This window comes from Talaromyces atroroseus, assembly GCF_001907595.1.
Source record: "Talaromyces atroroseus strain IBT 11181 chromosome Unknown scaffold_13, whole genome shotgun sequence".
NCBI classification, from domain to species: domain Eukaryota; kingdom Fungi; phylum Ascomycota; class Eurotiomycetes; order Eurotiales; family Trichocomaceae; genus Talaromyces; species Talaromyces atroroseus.
Window position 1 is genome coordinate 224,574 of NW_017971445.1, and position 13,073 is coordinate 237,646.

A 13,073-nucleotide genomic window follows, 5' to 3' on the forward strand; every position below is an offset into this window, starting at 1 on the left:
ACGTGCAGCTCCACTTTTGTGTTCTGTGTTTGTTGTTGTCTCCCAAGATCCCATATTAGAAGAAGATATCGGATTCCTAGGGCCTGAGAAGCTTACACTCTATTGTATCCAGTTTTCCTGCGAGGCAGGGAGAAACTTGAAGTTACTGGCGAAGTACGGCATCTTCTAAACATGGCTGCTGACATCAGACTATCCATCTAATAAGATGCTTGCTTACCCCTGGTGCCAAGGGAGAAATCTCCGATTTCTGGCCTTTCCATTGACTTAAGGAAGCTGGCGTAGATCATTTGATCGCTTCGCCATGCTTTCTCCTTCTAGGCTAGTACTGTCTTGGGAAGAGTGGTTCTAATAGACTAATACATATGCTTCACCGGTTTCCGTCGACAATCGCCGCCTTCATATGTCCAAAGAAGCCCTCGTCAATGATGCAGGTGATCGGAACTACACGTGAAGCCACCCGACAGCTGCACAGCAAATTTACCACGCTCAGTTCTGAAGAAGACATGACTAATCGTCATTATATTACTTCTGATCTCAGTAAACCCCGGAATTTGCGACCTGAAGATTTACAAAGACGCTGCTTCACGAACATCGAAGGCTCCTCAGGAGGATGTGAGTGGTACCCTAAAGTGTAAAAGATACAGATAAACGGCATTTTAATTTTGCATGCTTACTCTATGACTAAAGCAATCGTCTTCTGTCTAATCTGAACATCCAAAGTACTCGGGACAAGCGACTCTACGTGCCATAATTTCTGCAAACTTAAGTCAATAGCAAGATTGTTACAATGTCTCTGACTTCATAGACTATTAACGTATGTATTATCAAAGCTCAGCACAAACCATAGTACCTAGGTAGTATGTGCAAAAAACGATAGTGAAATTCACAAAACAATAAGTGGAACTTAAAATGGTTGAGGTATGTATGAGACAAACATCCAGAACACGGGGAATTTAAAAAGCAAGGAACGATGAGTTGGTTTGAAATGATGGTTTTCAAAGGACATTGTAGGCGTCCTCCGTCTAAATAATCGTAGCATCATGGCATTGAATGCCAAAGCGATGATACTTACGCGCCCAGCATATAACGCTGAACTAAAGAGACAGCCAATGATCCCCAAACGATGCCGGTTGAGGGTGCTCTTCCTGAAACCGCCATCCTTCAGGAGCAAATGCATCTGTCTCGAAGCAACATAGCCCTGGCTAGCATGGTTGTCGTAGACGAATGATTGCTGATTAGGCAAGGCTTCTGTAATAAGAAAGCTGGTGTTTGTTGTCAGTGTGTCGGGGCATCCATAACAGGCAAGGCGTCAGCGCATCCGACTTCCGCGGACCAACGCCTTCCTGCAATCATCACTATTCATCAACCAAGGACACGGGGGCTAGGAATAGTACGCGGACAGAACAGTCTGCACGCACCGCTTGACAGCGCCCTATCCTACATCGACGTGGGTACTGAAGCGCTGGAGGAATGGAGGCTTTGCGAACCATCTGAAAGCCGCTGGTGCTTCGGCTTCCATAACTCATGCTGGAAACTGCTTCTCCTCAGGCTCTGTTATGGACAGAGTGGCTACTCTCAGAATGAAACGGCCATTGTAGAGTCGGTATTTTACCAGCTCTATTGCGCACCTTGCCTTCAATTTTCTAGCTTCCGATTTGGCCACGACTACGATGGCGCTGTGCAAACTCACAAACCATTCGGGCGGCCAAAGGCAGTGGATCCAAACTCACATTTCTACGCTGATCTCTGTGCAATTCCTTCTGTGGACGACTTGGAAGCGGCCGCGTTCCACTTCCGCAAGGCAGATGACCGTTCATTCTGGAATGGACGAAATGCTGCTCATCTGTCGACTGCAACTGCCGCGGATATTGATAACTATAGCGAAGGGGGCACCAGAAGTTCAACTCCCCATGAGCTGAATGACCGTCACCGACTCCAAACTCCTAACGACAGGAGAGTCAAAAGGCAGACGACCCCGGAGAAGTTCGAGTACTATATCGTCAATAGACTCTTGCTCGAGATGACATTTGAAAATACTGTCATATTTATCCTTTGACGACATTCTAAATATGAGACTTGTATGTCAAAATCTAGCTGCACTTGCAAACATCGATACGCTCCCACATTCATACTAGCGGAGTAGGTTTTTCCTTGGTCAGGAAGCCGACTTCCTTTTCCCGATTCTTTTAAAAATGCCCGAGACTAGTCTCGGCTTTTTTTCGGGACCACGGCATCGATTAGGGCTAGAGTCTTACCCTGGGTTAATCGAAAGAGAATCCGGCGACTGCTAGAACCAGTTGCTATTCTTGTGTGTCTAGAGCATGATTTACGAAACGGTCCATACGGTTCTGTCCTGCATCCGGCGCAAAGTGTAGACACCTGTTTCGAACTAGTGGATGGCGAAGGTGCCGAGAGTCAGCCTCGGTTCATGGAGATAACTAGCTGTTTTTTCCGGTCAGCTACTCTCTATTGGCGCGGATAGTCCCTTGAATGAGGGATGTTGTTTGCTATATCATCGGACAAGATCATTCATGACAACACGTCAGCAGGATCGACAGCGAATTGGGGTATCAACCGTGCAAATTGGTGCACGATGTTTTATATTGGGAATAAACCTATTGTCGTCAGAAGATCGCAATGTCAGTGATTGTCTAGTCGGCTATCACTATCCAGCTTCTGAGAGGTGGATAGTGATACCGTCTGCCTCCCATCTAAAAGCTCTTTGTGTGGCTTTTTGCTCAGAAGCGCTGGTAGGGATCAAATTCATATTCGCGAATTCAAATTCTTCGTGCTGGGTTGGTGATAGTATTGGCCCAGGAATTGCTCAAAGCACCATCGCCATACCAAATAGGATAGACCAACATTGCCTATTTGCAGGTTTAGATCGTTTTAAGATTGTTTCCCTGGGTATCGGTGTATTAATCAGTCACCCTGGAACTTCTCCGACGTTCTCCGAAACGGACTCATCTAGCGTACAATCCCACTTCGGTGGCCCAAGAGGCCTGCTTCTTGGATCCTTAACAGGATTTGTGTTCTACATGGCTTCCCACCCTCGCCCACTCGTCGGAATGGAGATATTGTACTCTGATGGAAGGTCTGTACTTTTTTGGCTCTAACAGTGGCTGTAGGATATCCTTTTCTATAAATGGCCCGCAGGGTGAGCGTATCAATCAAATTGGTATTTTAGAAGACGATCGGAAATACAACCCATCGATCGGCCTGGGTGGATTGCAGGTATTTTCTACGTATTCCCCATGCATCCATATGTGATGCTAACACTGACTCAGGTCTCAACAAACTATGGACGAACTGCCATCTTTGCTCCTCTCCACTATCGGCTCAATGCAACTGTTAAGCTAATATCGATTTCACGGCCTTGCAACACCATAACGGGACTTGTTGCCGTTGAGATAGTATGTATTGATTTCTTGAGTAGATATTCACGGCAGCTGAATAGACCAGGCAAGCGAAAATCCAAATCCAAATCGCTTTATCCGAATCGGTAGAACTGGTGCTGCATTTCTCCGTAATGCTCATTTTCATGCCGACATCTCGCAACCAGCTAAGTTCTCTAAGATCTGCAAGAACTAATAAAAGAAGATCTAGCTATGCTGAGGGACAGAAGAAAAAGCCACAAAAAAAAAATAAAAAAAAAAATACAAAAAAACAATCAAAATCTAGACACTAGAGAAATACAATCCAAGGATTGAACAAGCCACAGAAAACATCTACTAGAAAAGACAGGTTATACTAGGCTCACTCGCATAGCCCTATACGTACTCTGTCGGTCCCATTCGAGCTATTAGATTTTCACATTTAGGAGAAAGAGCTGTGGATATTAGCGTCCAGCGGACTTGATAGAACTAGAAAAACTCCTTTGCTTTGAGAATATAACACGTAGAGTGGGCTTGTTACATTAGGGTAGATTTGGAACATATATCTATAAGCAGGTACTAGAAGATCGATAATAATGAAATAAAGAAAAAAGCAGGACTATAGTCTTAGAAATCTTGTTGTGGTAAGCAATATTCGTTCAATCTAATATATACAACCGGGATTGACAGGACGGTTTACCTACCTAGGTAGATTTTTTCAATCCTGAATATCAACACCAAGCTCTTCTGCAGCTTCTTTGACTCTCTGTTCATCAAGCTCAACAGACAGGGCCTGATCAGGCAAGACGAAGCCTCCAAACGGCACTCCGAGCCTGTGAACCAGCGACTCAATTCCATTCCCACTTGTAAACGACCAAACTCTTACATATCTACTACCAAATCTCAACGAAAACGCCTGACCTGCAGGTATAAGTGCCGTCTCGCCCTCTCGGATCACACTATCGGGCGAACCGGGAATGCGAATGACCAACAACCCCTCGATTACGCAAAGACAGTGGTCCACCGTGCGGAAAGTTAATTTTCTCGACAGCAACGATTCGGTAAAAGTGTCTGATGACTCAATGCTCGAAATAGCACATACCCCGTCACATTGAGCTGTGGTAATGAACGGGCGGGACAATACACCTCCCAAGAGCCACCTAGGCCCGGTGTTTGCGCGTAGATAGTATGGTAATGGCGTCTCTGATTCTGGGAGCTGTTCGTCGTCTTTATCCCAATTTCCTAGTGCTGGTGGTACGTAACTTGGCTGGAATACGACGTCGAATTGGCCCTTGGCTGCCATGACTTTGGGGATTAGAAGCGCCTTGAGATCTCGATTGTCACTCTCTGGAAGTATAACGCCTTCATATGGTTCTGATACATGCCGGAAAAAGTCAACCCAGTCTCCCGGCGTAACAAGCCCGTATGTTTCGGTATGAGGACCCAGTAATTCGGGATTGTGAACGACATGCTATCAAGTAATATCAAGCCGTTAAAACCCAAGAACGACATGAATCGCTGAACAAGGTCACATACAGGAGGAACATAAGCAAAATCCCCCGGTGCCATAATTCGACATTTCTCCCCATTCCACAGCTTCAAGTATCCCTTTGTCACCAGGAAGACATCATGGGCTTGGTTATGGTAATGGAATCCCGGCGCGTCGGATAGCACTGCTGCGCTTTGGAAAACTGCCATTGTTCCCCCGGTCTGTTTGGCAGAGGCTAGGATGCGGAAGGCGCCTTTGCTGCCGGGGATTGTGATGCGCTCGCCTTCTAATTGTCCGATAATGTAGGGCTCACGGCCGTCCGGTGGTATACTTCGTTTTACGAGAGCCATTATTATGTGGTTTCAATTGATAAACAGGCTACTTAGGTGGTATGTTGGATTGAAATGAATAAATGATACAGGTCAAATCCCATTTCTTCGTGAGCAGGTAGGTATGTGTTGTATACATAAATATATACCCAGGCAGGTAAAACGCGGGGCCCCGGAAAATCCGGGTTTATGAAGATATTCGGATAATCCGACAAATGCATATCTGCTGTTGATCCTAACCCTAGTAGAATTATGAAATAGAGAAAGGGAAATTCAGGACTTCAACGTACAATACATGTCATAAATAGGCCGTTTATATACAATCCTCAGTGATGACTGTAGATAGATGTCTATATTGAAGTGCATATAGGTATATCGGCACGCTCAATGCTACGCATTCGCAAACAATCAAATACGTACATGCCTAGAGTGTTCACTTACCTTAGTAAACCATACGACTGTTCCCGCAATTCAGCCTATTCCAAGCTGTGTGATCACTCTCGAATGCAAATTAAGTACAAACATTGCTACAAAGTCACATGATGAGCGGCTTTACCTATTGCGGAGTAAGCGTCTGCAAGTGGGCATCACGTGGCAGCATGGTCATATGATTGACATGTGACTCGTGAGTGGCTGCAGATAAGCTGCTAAGTATAGAATTCCATGCTAGGCCATACAGGTTGACCGGCCCAAACTCAGACTTACAAAAGAGGCGAACACTGGAAATACCTAAGAGGGAAAAATTGAGAATAATGTAAATACACCAATCGCGAAAATAGCGCACTTCACTGGCGATGGAAATATCGGCATCGGACAATGCCGAACGAGGAGATTTATGCATGCAACTTAGAAGTTAGGGCTAGGGCTCCTGGCTAGCGTGGGGTGCATAACATCCCTCTCTTAGTCCATCCCATTATTCCCCCGGGCTTCTGTTTCTGTTCTTAATTTTTCTCCTCGTCCGTTTTCTATTTTTCATTCTCTTCTTCTCGTCTAGTGAAAAATTCCGAGACAATCCCAATATCCATTAGAAAACAATCCCTTATTCTACTTCAAGTTTGGCCGTGCTACTAAAAGACGCAAGGGGAGGAAGAAGCGAAACACGTCAGATTCCCCACGATCGCCCACTTGAATTGATATCTCGATGCAAAGCCCAGATTCTAAAGAAATGGCTCGTTCATTTGCTGAACTAGCAGTACGCTTGCAGCTAAACCCCCCTACGCACGTAGTATCAAGTTGAATCAAGCTTTGTCCCCCCGGACATAGACCGGGATTTCGCTCTCGGCATGCAGAATTGCCCGATTCCCAACGGCACTTGGGAGTCCCGGGTTACCGTAACCGTACTCCATAATAATAATCCATATATATCTATCCACCACGCATTCTTCGATGCAGAACTTGCATGGCAATTATGTTTACGGCAGTGAAGTTTCCGAAATGGGTAGAACATATTGTCCATAACATTCTATAAAATATCCAATCCAAGCTTCTGATTGACATCTATGGATATAACATATCCCGTGGGGATATCGGTTTAGCCGGGATGGATGCCAGAGCCATTCAGCTCAGGGCTAATTCAAGGTCTGTCAGCCTTCTCACCCCCCTAACTTACTCCGTACACAAAGTGGAGAACAAAGGGCACGTAGTCAGTCAACTGGCAAACCGAATCGCATATTTTTTGTTGAATAAGGACGCTCCACTTCCCTTATTGATGAGGGACGTAGCCGTCCCCTCAACGCGGCGTTGGCACGGGTAATGCACTTTCGCCCCCTTGACGCCGTCTAGGTTTTACGCCATAGAGTAATCCGTACAGTGTCACTGTGGACTCTCCGGCGTCCGGCCTGGCTCCCACAAGGTTCCATCGTCCGAAGTGTCTTAAGGATTGCCGGTGTCTGCAAATGGCATTGTTGATTTGGGGATCCACCGTCAGATTTCTCAATTTAATCTACGTGGTGAACTCAAACCCCGGCTTGCACTGGGATAATTTACTTTAATTACTCCGTACTCTTCCCCGGGTCAGTTCGATTCTTCCCTCGGACTCTCCCTCCTTCCCACCCCCTCTCTGTCTCTCCGAATTCCTTCCACATACACCTCCCACACCATGTTGTCAATGTTGAGAGGGGAGGCTTTGCGCTATGCTCAGATCTTCCTGATCGTAGCTCCCTCCTTCATTAGCTTTGGCTACAACCAGTCGGGCATGGGAGGAGTGGTCGATTTCCCCTCTTGGGTCAGGCAATTCCCCCAGCTTGACACCATCGATACGACCGGTACCCAAAAAAGCAACAACTCTACCATCCAGGGCACTGTGGTGGCTAGCCTGATGCTCGGAGCTTGCGCAGGATCTCTTACCTGTATGTGGCTTGGAGAAATCCTCGGCCGTCGGAAGACTATTTTCTCAGGAGCATGCCTGGGACTAATTGGACAGATTCTGGAATGCACATCTTATTCCCTGCCGCAGCTGGTCGTGGGGCGCGTTTTAGTAGGAGCAGGAGCCGGCGTCCTAAGCGCCACTGTCCCCGTGTGGCAGTCCGAGTGTTCAACGGCTGAGAGACGAGGTCGGAACGTGGTGTTGACTGGCGCGTTTATTGCTCTTGGATATACTCTAGCACAATGGTCCAACTTTGGTTTATGGCACGTTGAGGACGAACAAGCCTCATGGCGAGGATCGTTGGCAATAGGAGCACTATTCTGGATGGTGATCATGGCTAGCATCTTTTGCCTCCCCGAGTCTCCTTACTGGTTGCTACGCAAAAACCAGAGCGAGTTGGCCCAGCAGACACTGGCTGCCCTAAGGGCAAAAGATGTATCCTCACCAGAGGTCAGGCTTGAGATGCTCATGATCGAGTCTGCGATTGAACAGACCGCTGGTAAATCGCTGGCACTATCCGATGTTTTTCGGATGGGTGAAGACAAATTCTTATATCGCTTTCTTCTCTGCATCGGCCTGCAGTTTATGCAGCAAATGAGTGGCGGCACTTTGATCTCAATATACATCCCCATCATTTTCCAAACAGACCTGGGCCTCCCCGCCAGCACCGCTAAGATCCTTGCAGCTTGCGCCATGACCTGGAAATTTATCGCCTGCGCTCTGTCTTTTATCATCATTGATAGGCTGGGACGCCGGGCTGCCTTTATAATTAGCGGCGGCGGCATGTCGGCCTGCATGATTGCTCTCACTGTGTCGAATTCGCCTTCGTTCGCCGGTGAACACGCCGCGTCGATTGTGTCGGCTTTATTCATCTTTCTATATACCACTTTCTTGCCTGTGGGCTTTTTGGGACCGATTTTCCTCTACCCTTCCGAGGTTGCTCCTGCTCAGCTCCGGGTTGCGATGCAGGCTTTTGCCATCGCTAATCAATGGCTTTGGTATGTAATGCTCATTTCACCTGTTGCAGTCAATTTCATTCAGCTGTGTGCTAACCCAATACAGGATGTTCATTGTAGCCATGATTACGCCGACCGCCTTGGATACCATCGGGTACCGTTACTATATTGTTTATGCGGTCATTGGAGGCATGATCCCCCCCACGATCTATTTCTTTTACCCCGAAACGAAAAATCGCAGCCTGGAGGATATCGACAGGCTCTTCCGCGAAGCGCCGTCCGTCCTGTCGGTGGTTTCTCGGTCGAAAATGAGCATTACTCCGACGTTCATGCTAGACGATATGGACAAGGCGACTACCCAGGAGATAGAATGATGGACCCTTTTTGCAGTGCAAGAAGGGAAGCTCCGGAGGGACCAGTTATAGATTGTGTCTAGAATAAGCGCAAATTTTTTATGAAAACAAACGGCTGCTTTTTTCTTTTTCTTTTTTTTCGCGGCTGATGTGGTGAATGAACTTTGAAGGTTCTACAGAAGTAGTTAACTACCCTAACTTAAAAGAGTAAACGTGCGTCATCTGCGGTCTCCTGACAAGTGGGTCCGCGTGGTTGGGGCAGCGCAGTGCGTGATTGGCTGCAAGGGCCAGCTGCATTAGGTCATCACCAGCTGCCGCCTGCCTGCCTCGGACAACCAAGCAACAACCAAGCATTTCTCGAGCTATACCGACAGTTGATGCAGCTCACTCGTATGAATTCCATGGCTCGAATTTCTCTCGTTTCAAGTCCTTGAGCTATCAAGCCCGGTTATTCAACGAACATTCGGGCAGCAACCCGATCGGCCAGTCCCGCTTGGCGTTTGGCTCCTCGTTAGACACCGCCAGACTTCACCATGCGAGCCATATATTATCTCTTTGGGACTGTATGCTCGGTCGCCTTTTCAAAGGGCGCCGCTGCCGCCTTCAACTACAGCGCTAGGAGTGTCGACCCGCTCCTTACAATCTTCGACGATCGCCCGTCAGATTGTCCACCGTGTTTCAACTGCCAGCTCGATGCCTTTCAGTGCCACCAATTCGCCGATTGTAACAAGTACACCGGAAAATGCTCATGCCCTCCTGGGTATGGCGGTGACGATTGCTCAGTCCCTACATGCGGCTCGCTTGCGGATGGCGTAAATCGTGCCCCTAGGCAAGACAAGTACTGTGATTGCAAGGAAGGATGGGAAGGTGTCAACTGCAATGTCTGCAAATCAGACGATGCGTGCAATGCCTTGATGCCGGATGAGGAGGGAGGTGTCTGTTATACACAAGGTCTGACGGTTAGAGAAAACCACCAGATGTGTGATGTCACCAATCGCAAGATCCTCGACCAGCTGAAAGAGCGGAAACCACAAGTGACCTTTTCCTGCAAGGAGGGGGAAGGCGAAAAGAATTGCAACTTTCAATGTGCGTATCGCAGAGTTGAACAAATAATAATCATGGGATATGGCTGACTTTTGCTATAGTCTGGGTGGACCAAGTAGAATCGTTCTATTGTGATCTCGATAACTGTGAGTGGGGACTGGATGCCCAATATGACCGGAACACCACGAACTACAGATGTGAGAACATTCGTTGCAAATGTATTCCAGACCGGATGCTCTGTGGTGAAGCAGGCTCAATTGATATCGGAGACTTTCTCACCGAAGAGATCAAGGGTCCTGCCACCTTCAGTACACTGTCAACAGTTAGTGGCGGCAAGGACGATGGCAGTACTTTCAAAGAACCTGCTATGGATGACCTGATCAAAAGTGTTTTTGGTGACGAGAGTATTACGCTGAAATGCCGCTCAGGAGAGTGTCTCTACAAGACAGACGTACCTGGGTACCAACGCCCCGTGAAGCAGATCAATACCCCTCTCATCGCGGGTGTTATTGCAGGATCTTCTCTCTTTGTTGTCGCGGTAATTTTGGGTATATGGTATCTTTCTAGACGCGCTGCCTACCGCGGCTATGGTGCTGTGCGACTCTCTGACGATTCCGACGATGAAGCCGATAAGCTTCTCGCTGACCAGCGCGCAGCTGCCCTGCTTTTCGACAATGTGTCCTATGCTCTCAACGGAAAGCAGATTTTGGCAGACATTCAAGGTGTTGCACAGGCGGGTGAAATCACTGCCATCATGGGTGCTTCTGGTGCTGGAAAGACTACCTTTCTTGATATCCTCGCCCGAAAGAATAAGCGTGGTATTACTCAGGGCGACTTTTATATCAATGGCGAGAAGGTTTCTGACAATGACTTCAAAAGCATGATTGGCTTTGTTGATCAAGAAGACACTATGCTACCCACATTGACTGTTCACGAGACTATACTTACTAGTGCTTTGTTACGACTTCCCAAGGACATGAGTTATATCGCCAAGGAGCAAAGAGTCACGGACGTGGAAAAACAACTTGGAATCCATCATATCAAAGATCAAATTATAGGCTCCGAGGAAGGTCATGGACGTGGAATTTCTGGAGGAGAGAAGAGGAGAGTAGGAATCGCGTGCGAACTGGTCACCAGCCCCAGTATCCTATTTCTCGACGAGCCTACTAGTGGCCTAGACGCGTACAATGCGTTCAACGTCATTGAATGTCTTGTGACACTGGCCAAGACGTACAACCGCACCGTTATCTTTACAATCCATCAGCCACGTTCCAACATCGTTGCTTTGTTTGATCGGTTGATACTCTTGGCCAAGGGGAGAACTGTTTACTCTGGTCCTTTCTCTTCCTGTCAACAGTATTTTGATCACATTGGCTACCCTTGCCCTCCGGGCTTTAATATCGCCGATTATTTGGTCGACCTGACCATGCACGCTGGAGTCTCCCAGACTCGTGTTGAAGATATTTTGTTGGATGTGCAAACGGATAATCTCAAAACAGCCTCAAGCAGCCTTCGTGCAGTCAAATCAATTGCTAGTGCATCCAATCTTAGCATGGAAGAAACCCTTGCCCGAAATGCCCAAGAAGCCTCATCTCGTCCAGGAACGAAACGGCACCAGTCTTTGAAACAACGTCAAGACAAACAACTATATACCCGACGAAGAGCGGACTTGGAAACTCCACCAACGCCCAAGACTGATGAAGAGGATGCCGGTATCACAACGGGGGACAATTCGCAACAGTGGCTTCGCCTGTCTTCTCGTTACGGTAGCGTCCCTTCTCAGGCCTTGGATGACCCTGATCAACTTCCACCACCAGCTTCAGGAACCACCGACCTGGATGCGCTTGTATCTAGCTACGCGACGTCTGATGTAGCCAACTCCGTACATGAGGAGATTATGTCTGCAATAGAACGCGCAAACGAGGCGAACGGTACTCCAAATGGTGGTGCCCTTGGCAATAACACACCGACAAAGGGCTACGCGCGTATTGGCCTCCTCCGGCAGTTTGTTATCTTGTCCCAGCGTACTTGGCGCAACCTATATCGAAACCCTATGTTGATGTTAACACACTACGCGATCTCCATTCTGCTCGCAGTTCTGTGCGGATACCTATTCTACGGACTTACGGACGATATCAAGGGTTTTCAGAATCGTCTCGGGTTGTTCTTCTTTATCCTTGCCCTTTTCGGTTTCAGTACCTTGACAAGTCTTACTGTGTTTTCATCTGAGCGACTTCTCTTCGTTCGTGAACGTGCAAATGGATACTATTCGCCTCTTGCATACTTTTCTGCAAAGGTTGTATTTGACATTGTTCCTCTGCGTCTTATCCCCCCGATCATCATGGGCGTCATTGTTTATCCGATGACTGGATTGATTCCGGCATGGCCTGAATTTTCGAGATTTATCCTCATTCTAGTCCTGTTCAATTTGGCAGCGGCTGGAATTTGTCTCTTTATTGGAATTGTTTTCCGCGATGGTGGCGTGGCCAATCTTATTGGGAGCTTGGTTATGCTCTTTAGTTTGCTTTTCGCAGGCCTTCTGCTGAATCACGACGCCATACCCCCTGCAGCCATGTGGCTACAAACTGTGAGTGACAGCGTTGCTTTTTTTATGCCCCGTTGTCAATATATATTTTTGCTACTTATACTAATACTTGAATATTGCAGCTCTCCATTTTCCATTATGGATTCGAAGCTTTGATAGTCAACGAAGTGACGTTCTTAACGCTTATAGATCACAAATACGGCCTCGACATTGAAGTCCCAGGAGCGTCGATTCTTAGTGCCTTTGGTTTTGATACCCTTGCTCTATGGCAAGACGTGGTGGGCCTAGGTGTTATCTCTGCGGTATTCGTGGTCCTGGCCTATGCTGCCATGCATTTACTCCTAGTAGAGAAGCGATAATTACGCTTTTCACATGCATATATACTACGGCAACTGCCAACGTGTCTTCTTATTCACTGACTATAAATACCTATCTCGTTCTTGGGGTTAATTGATTGTTTGTTGAGGATAGTGATTCGATTACATTCTTGCATGGGGATTGTTCTGCTCAATCCTGTTTTCTTTGCTGCTATATTTTCCTTCAGTGCTAGTCAATATATCTACTTTTTTCCTCCCAACCCCCATTCTCACGTTTGGACATCTCAGAGTAAAAATAAAT

General features: G+C 47.2%; 5 protein-coding genes across 5 annotated transcripts; 4 read left to right on the forward strand and 1 right to left on the reverse strand.

The window, feature by feature from the left end:
• Nucleotides 1-1,123: 1,123 nt before the first annotated feature.
• UA08_08121 (hypothetical protein) lies at nucleotides 1,124-2,056 on the forward strand (the record flags this gene model as incomplete). Its single annotated transcript, XM_020263328.1, has 2 exons — nucleotides 1,124-1,210; nucleotides 1,280-2,056. 2 exons carry the CDS (start codon nucleotides 1,124-1,126, stop codon nucleotides 2,054-2,056), a joined length of 864 nt encoding a protein of 287 aa, XP_020116703.1.
• A 1,198-nt stretch (nucleotides 2,057-3,254) lies between these two features.
• Nucleotides 3,255-3,591, forward strand: UA08_08122 (hypothetical protein; the record flags this gene model as incomplete). The annotated part of the gene is made up of 2 exons (XM_020263329.1): nucleotides 3,255-3,413; nucleotides 3,463-3,591. The coding sequence occupies 2 exons, from the start codon at nucleotides 3,255-3,257 to the stop codon at nucleotides 3,589-3,591; spliced, it is 288 nt and encodes a 95-aa protein (XP_020116704.1).
• Nucleotides 3,592-4,092: 501 nt separating this feature from the next.
• On the reverse strand, nucleotides 4,093-5,213 carry UA08_08123 (hypothetical protein; the record flags this gene model as incomplete). Its single annotated transcript, XM_020263330.1, has 2 exons — nucleotides 4,093-4,845; nucleotides 4,911-5,213. The coding sequence occupies 2 exons, from the start codon at nucleotides 5,211-5,213 to the stop codon at nucleotides 4,093-4,095; spliced, it is 1,056 nt and encodes a 351-aa protein (XP_020116701.1).
• Nucleotides 5,214-7,290: 2,077 nt separating this feature from the next.
• UA08_08124 (hypothetical protein) lies at nucleotides 7,291-8,887 on the forward strand (the record flags this gene model as incomplete). Its single annotated transcript, XM_020263331.1, has 2 exons — nucleotides 7,291-8,555; nucleotides 8,620-8,887. The coding sequence occupies 2 exons, from the start codon at nucleotides 7,291-7,293 to the stop codon at nucleotides 8,885-8,887; spliced, it is 1,533 nt and encodes a 510-aa protein (XP_020116702.1).
• Nucleotides 8,888-9,399: 512 nt separating this feature from the next.
• Nucleotides 9,400-12,814, forward strand: UA08_08125 (hypothetical protein; the record flags this gene model as incomplete). The annotated part of the gene is made up of 4 exons (XM_020263333.1): nucleotides 9,400-9,952; nucleotides 10,012-10,056; nucleotides 10,138-12,497; nucleotides 12,578-12,814. 4 exons carry the CDS (start codon nucleotides 9,400-9,402, stop codon nucleotides 12,812-12,814), a joined length of 3,195 nt encoding a protein of 1,064 aa, XP_020116699.1.
• Nucleotides 12,815-13,073: the final 259 nt, after the last annotated feature.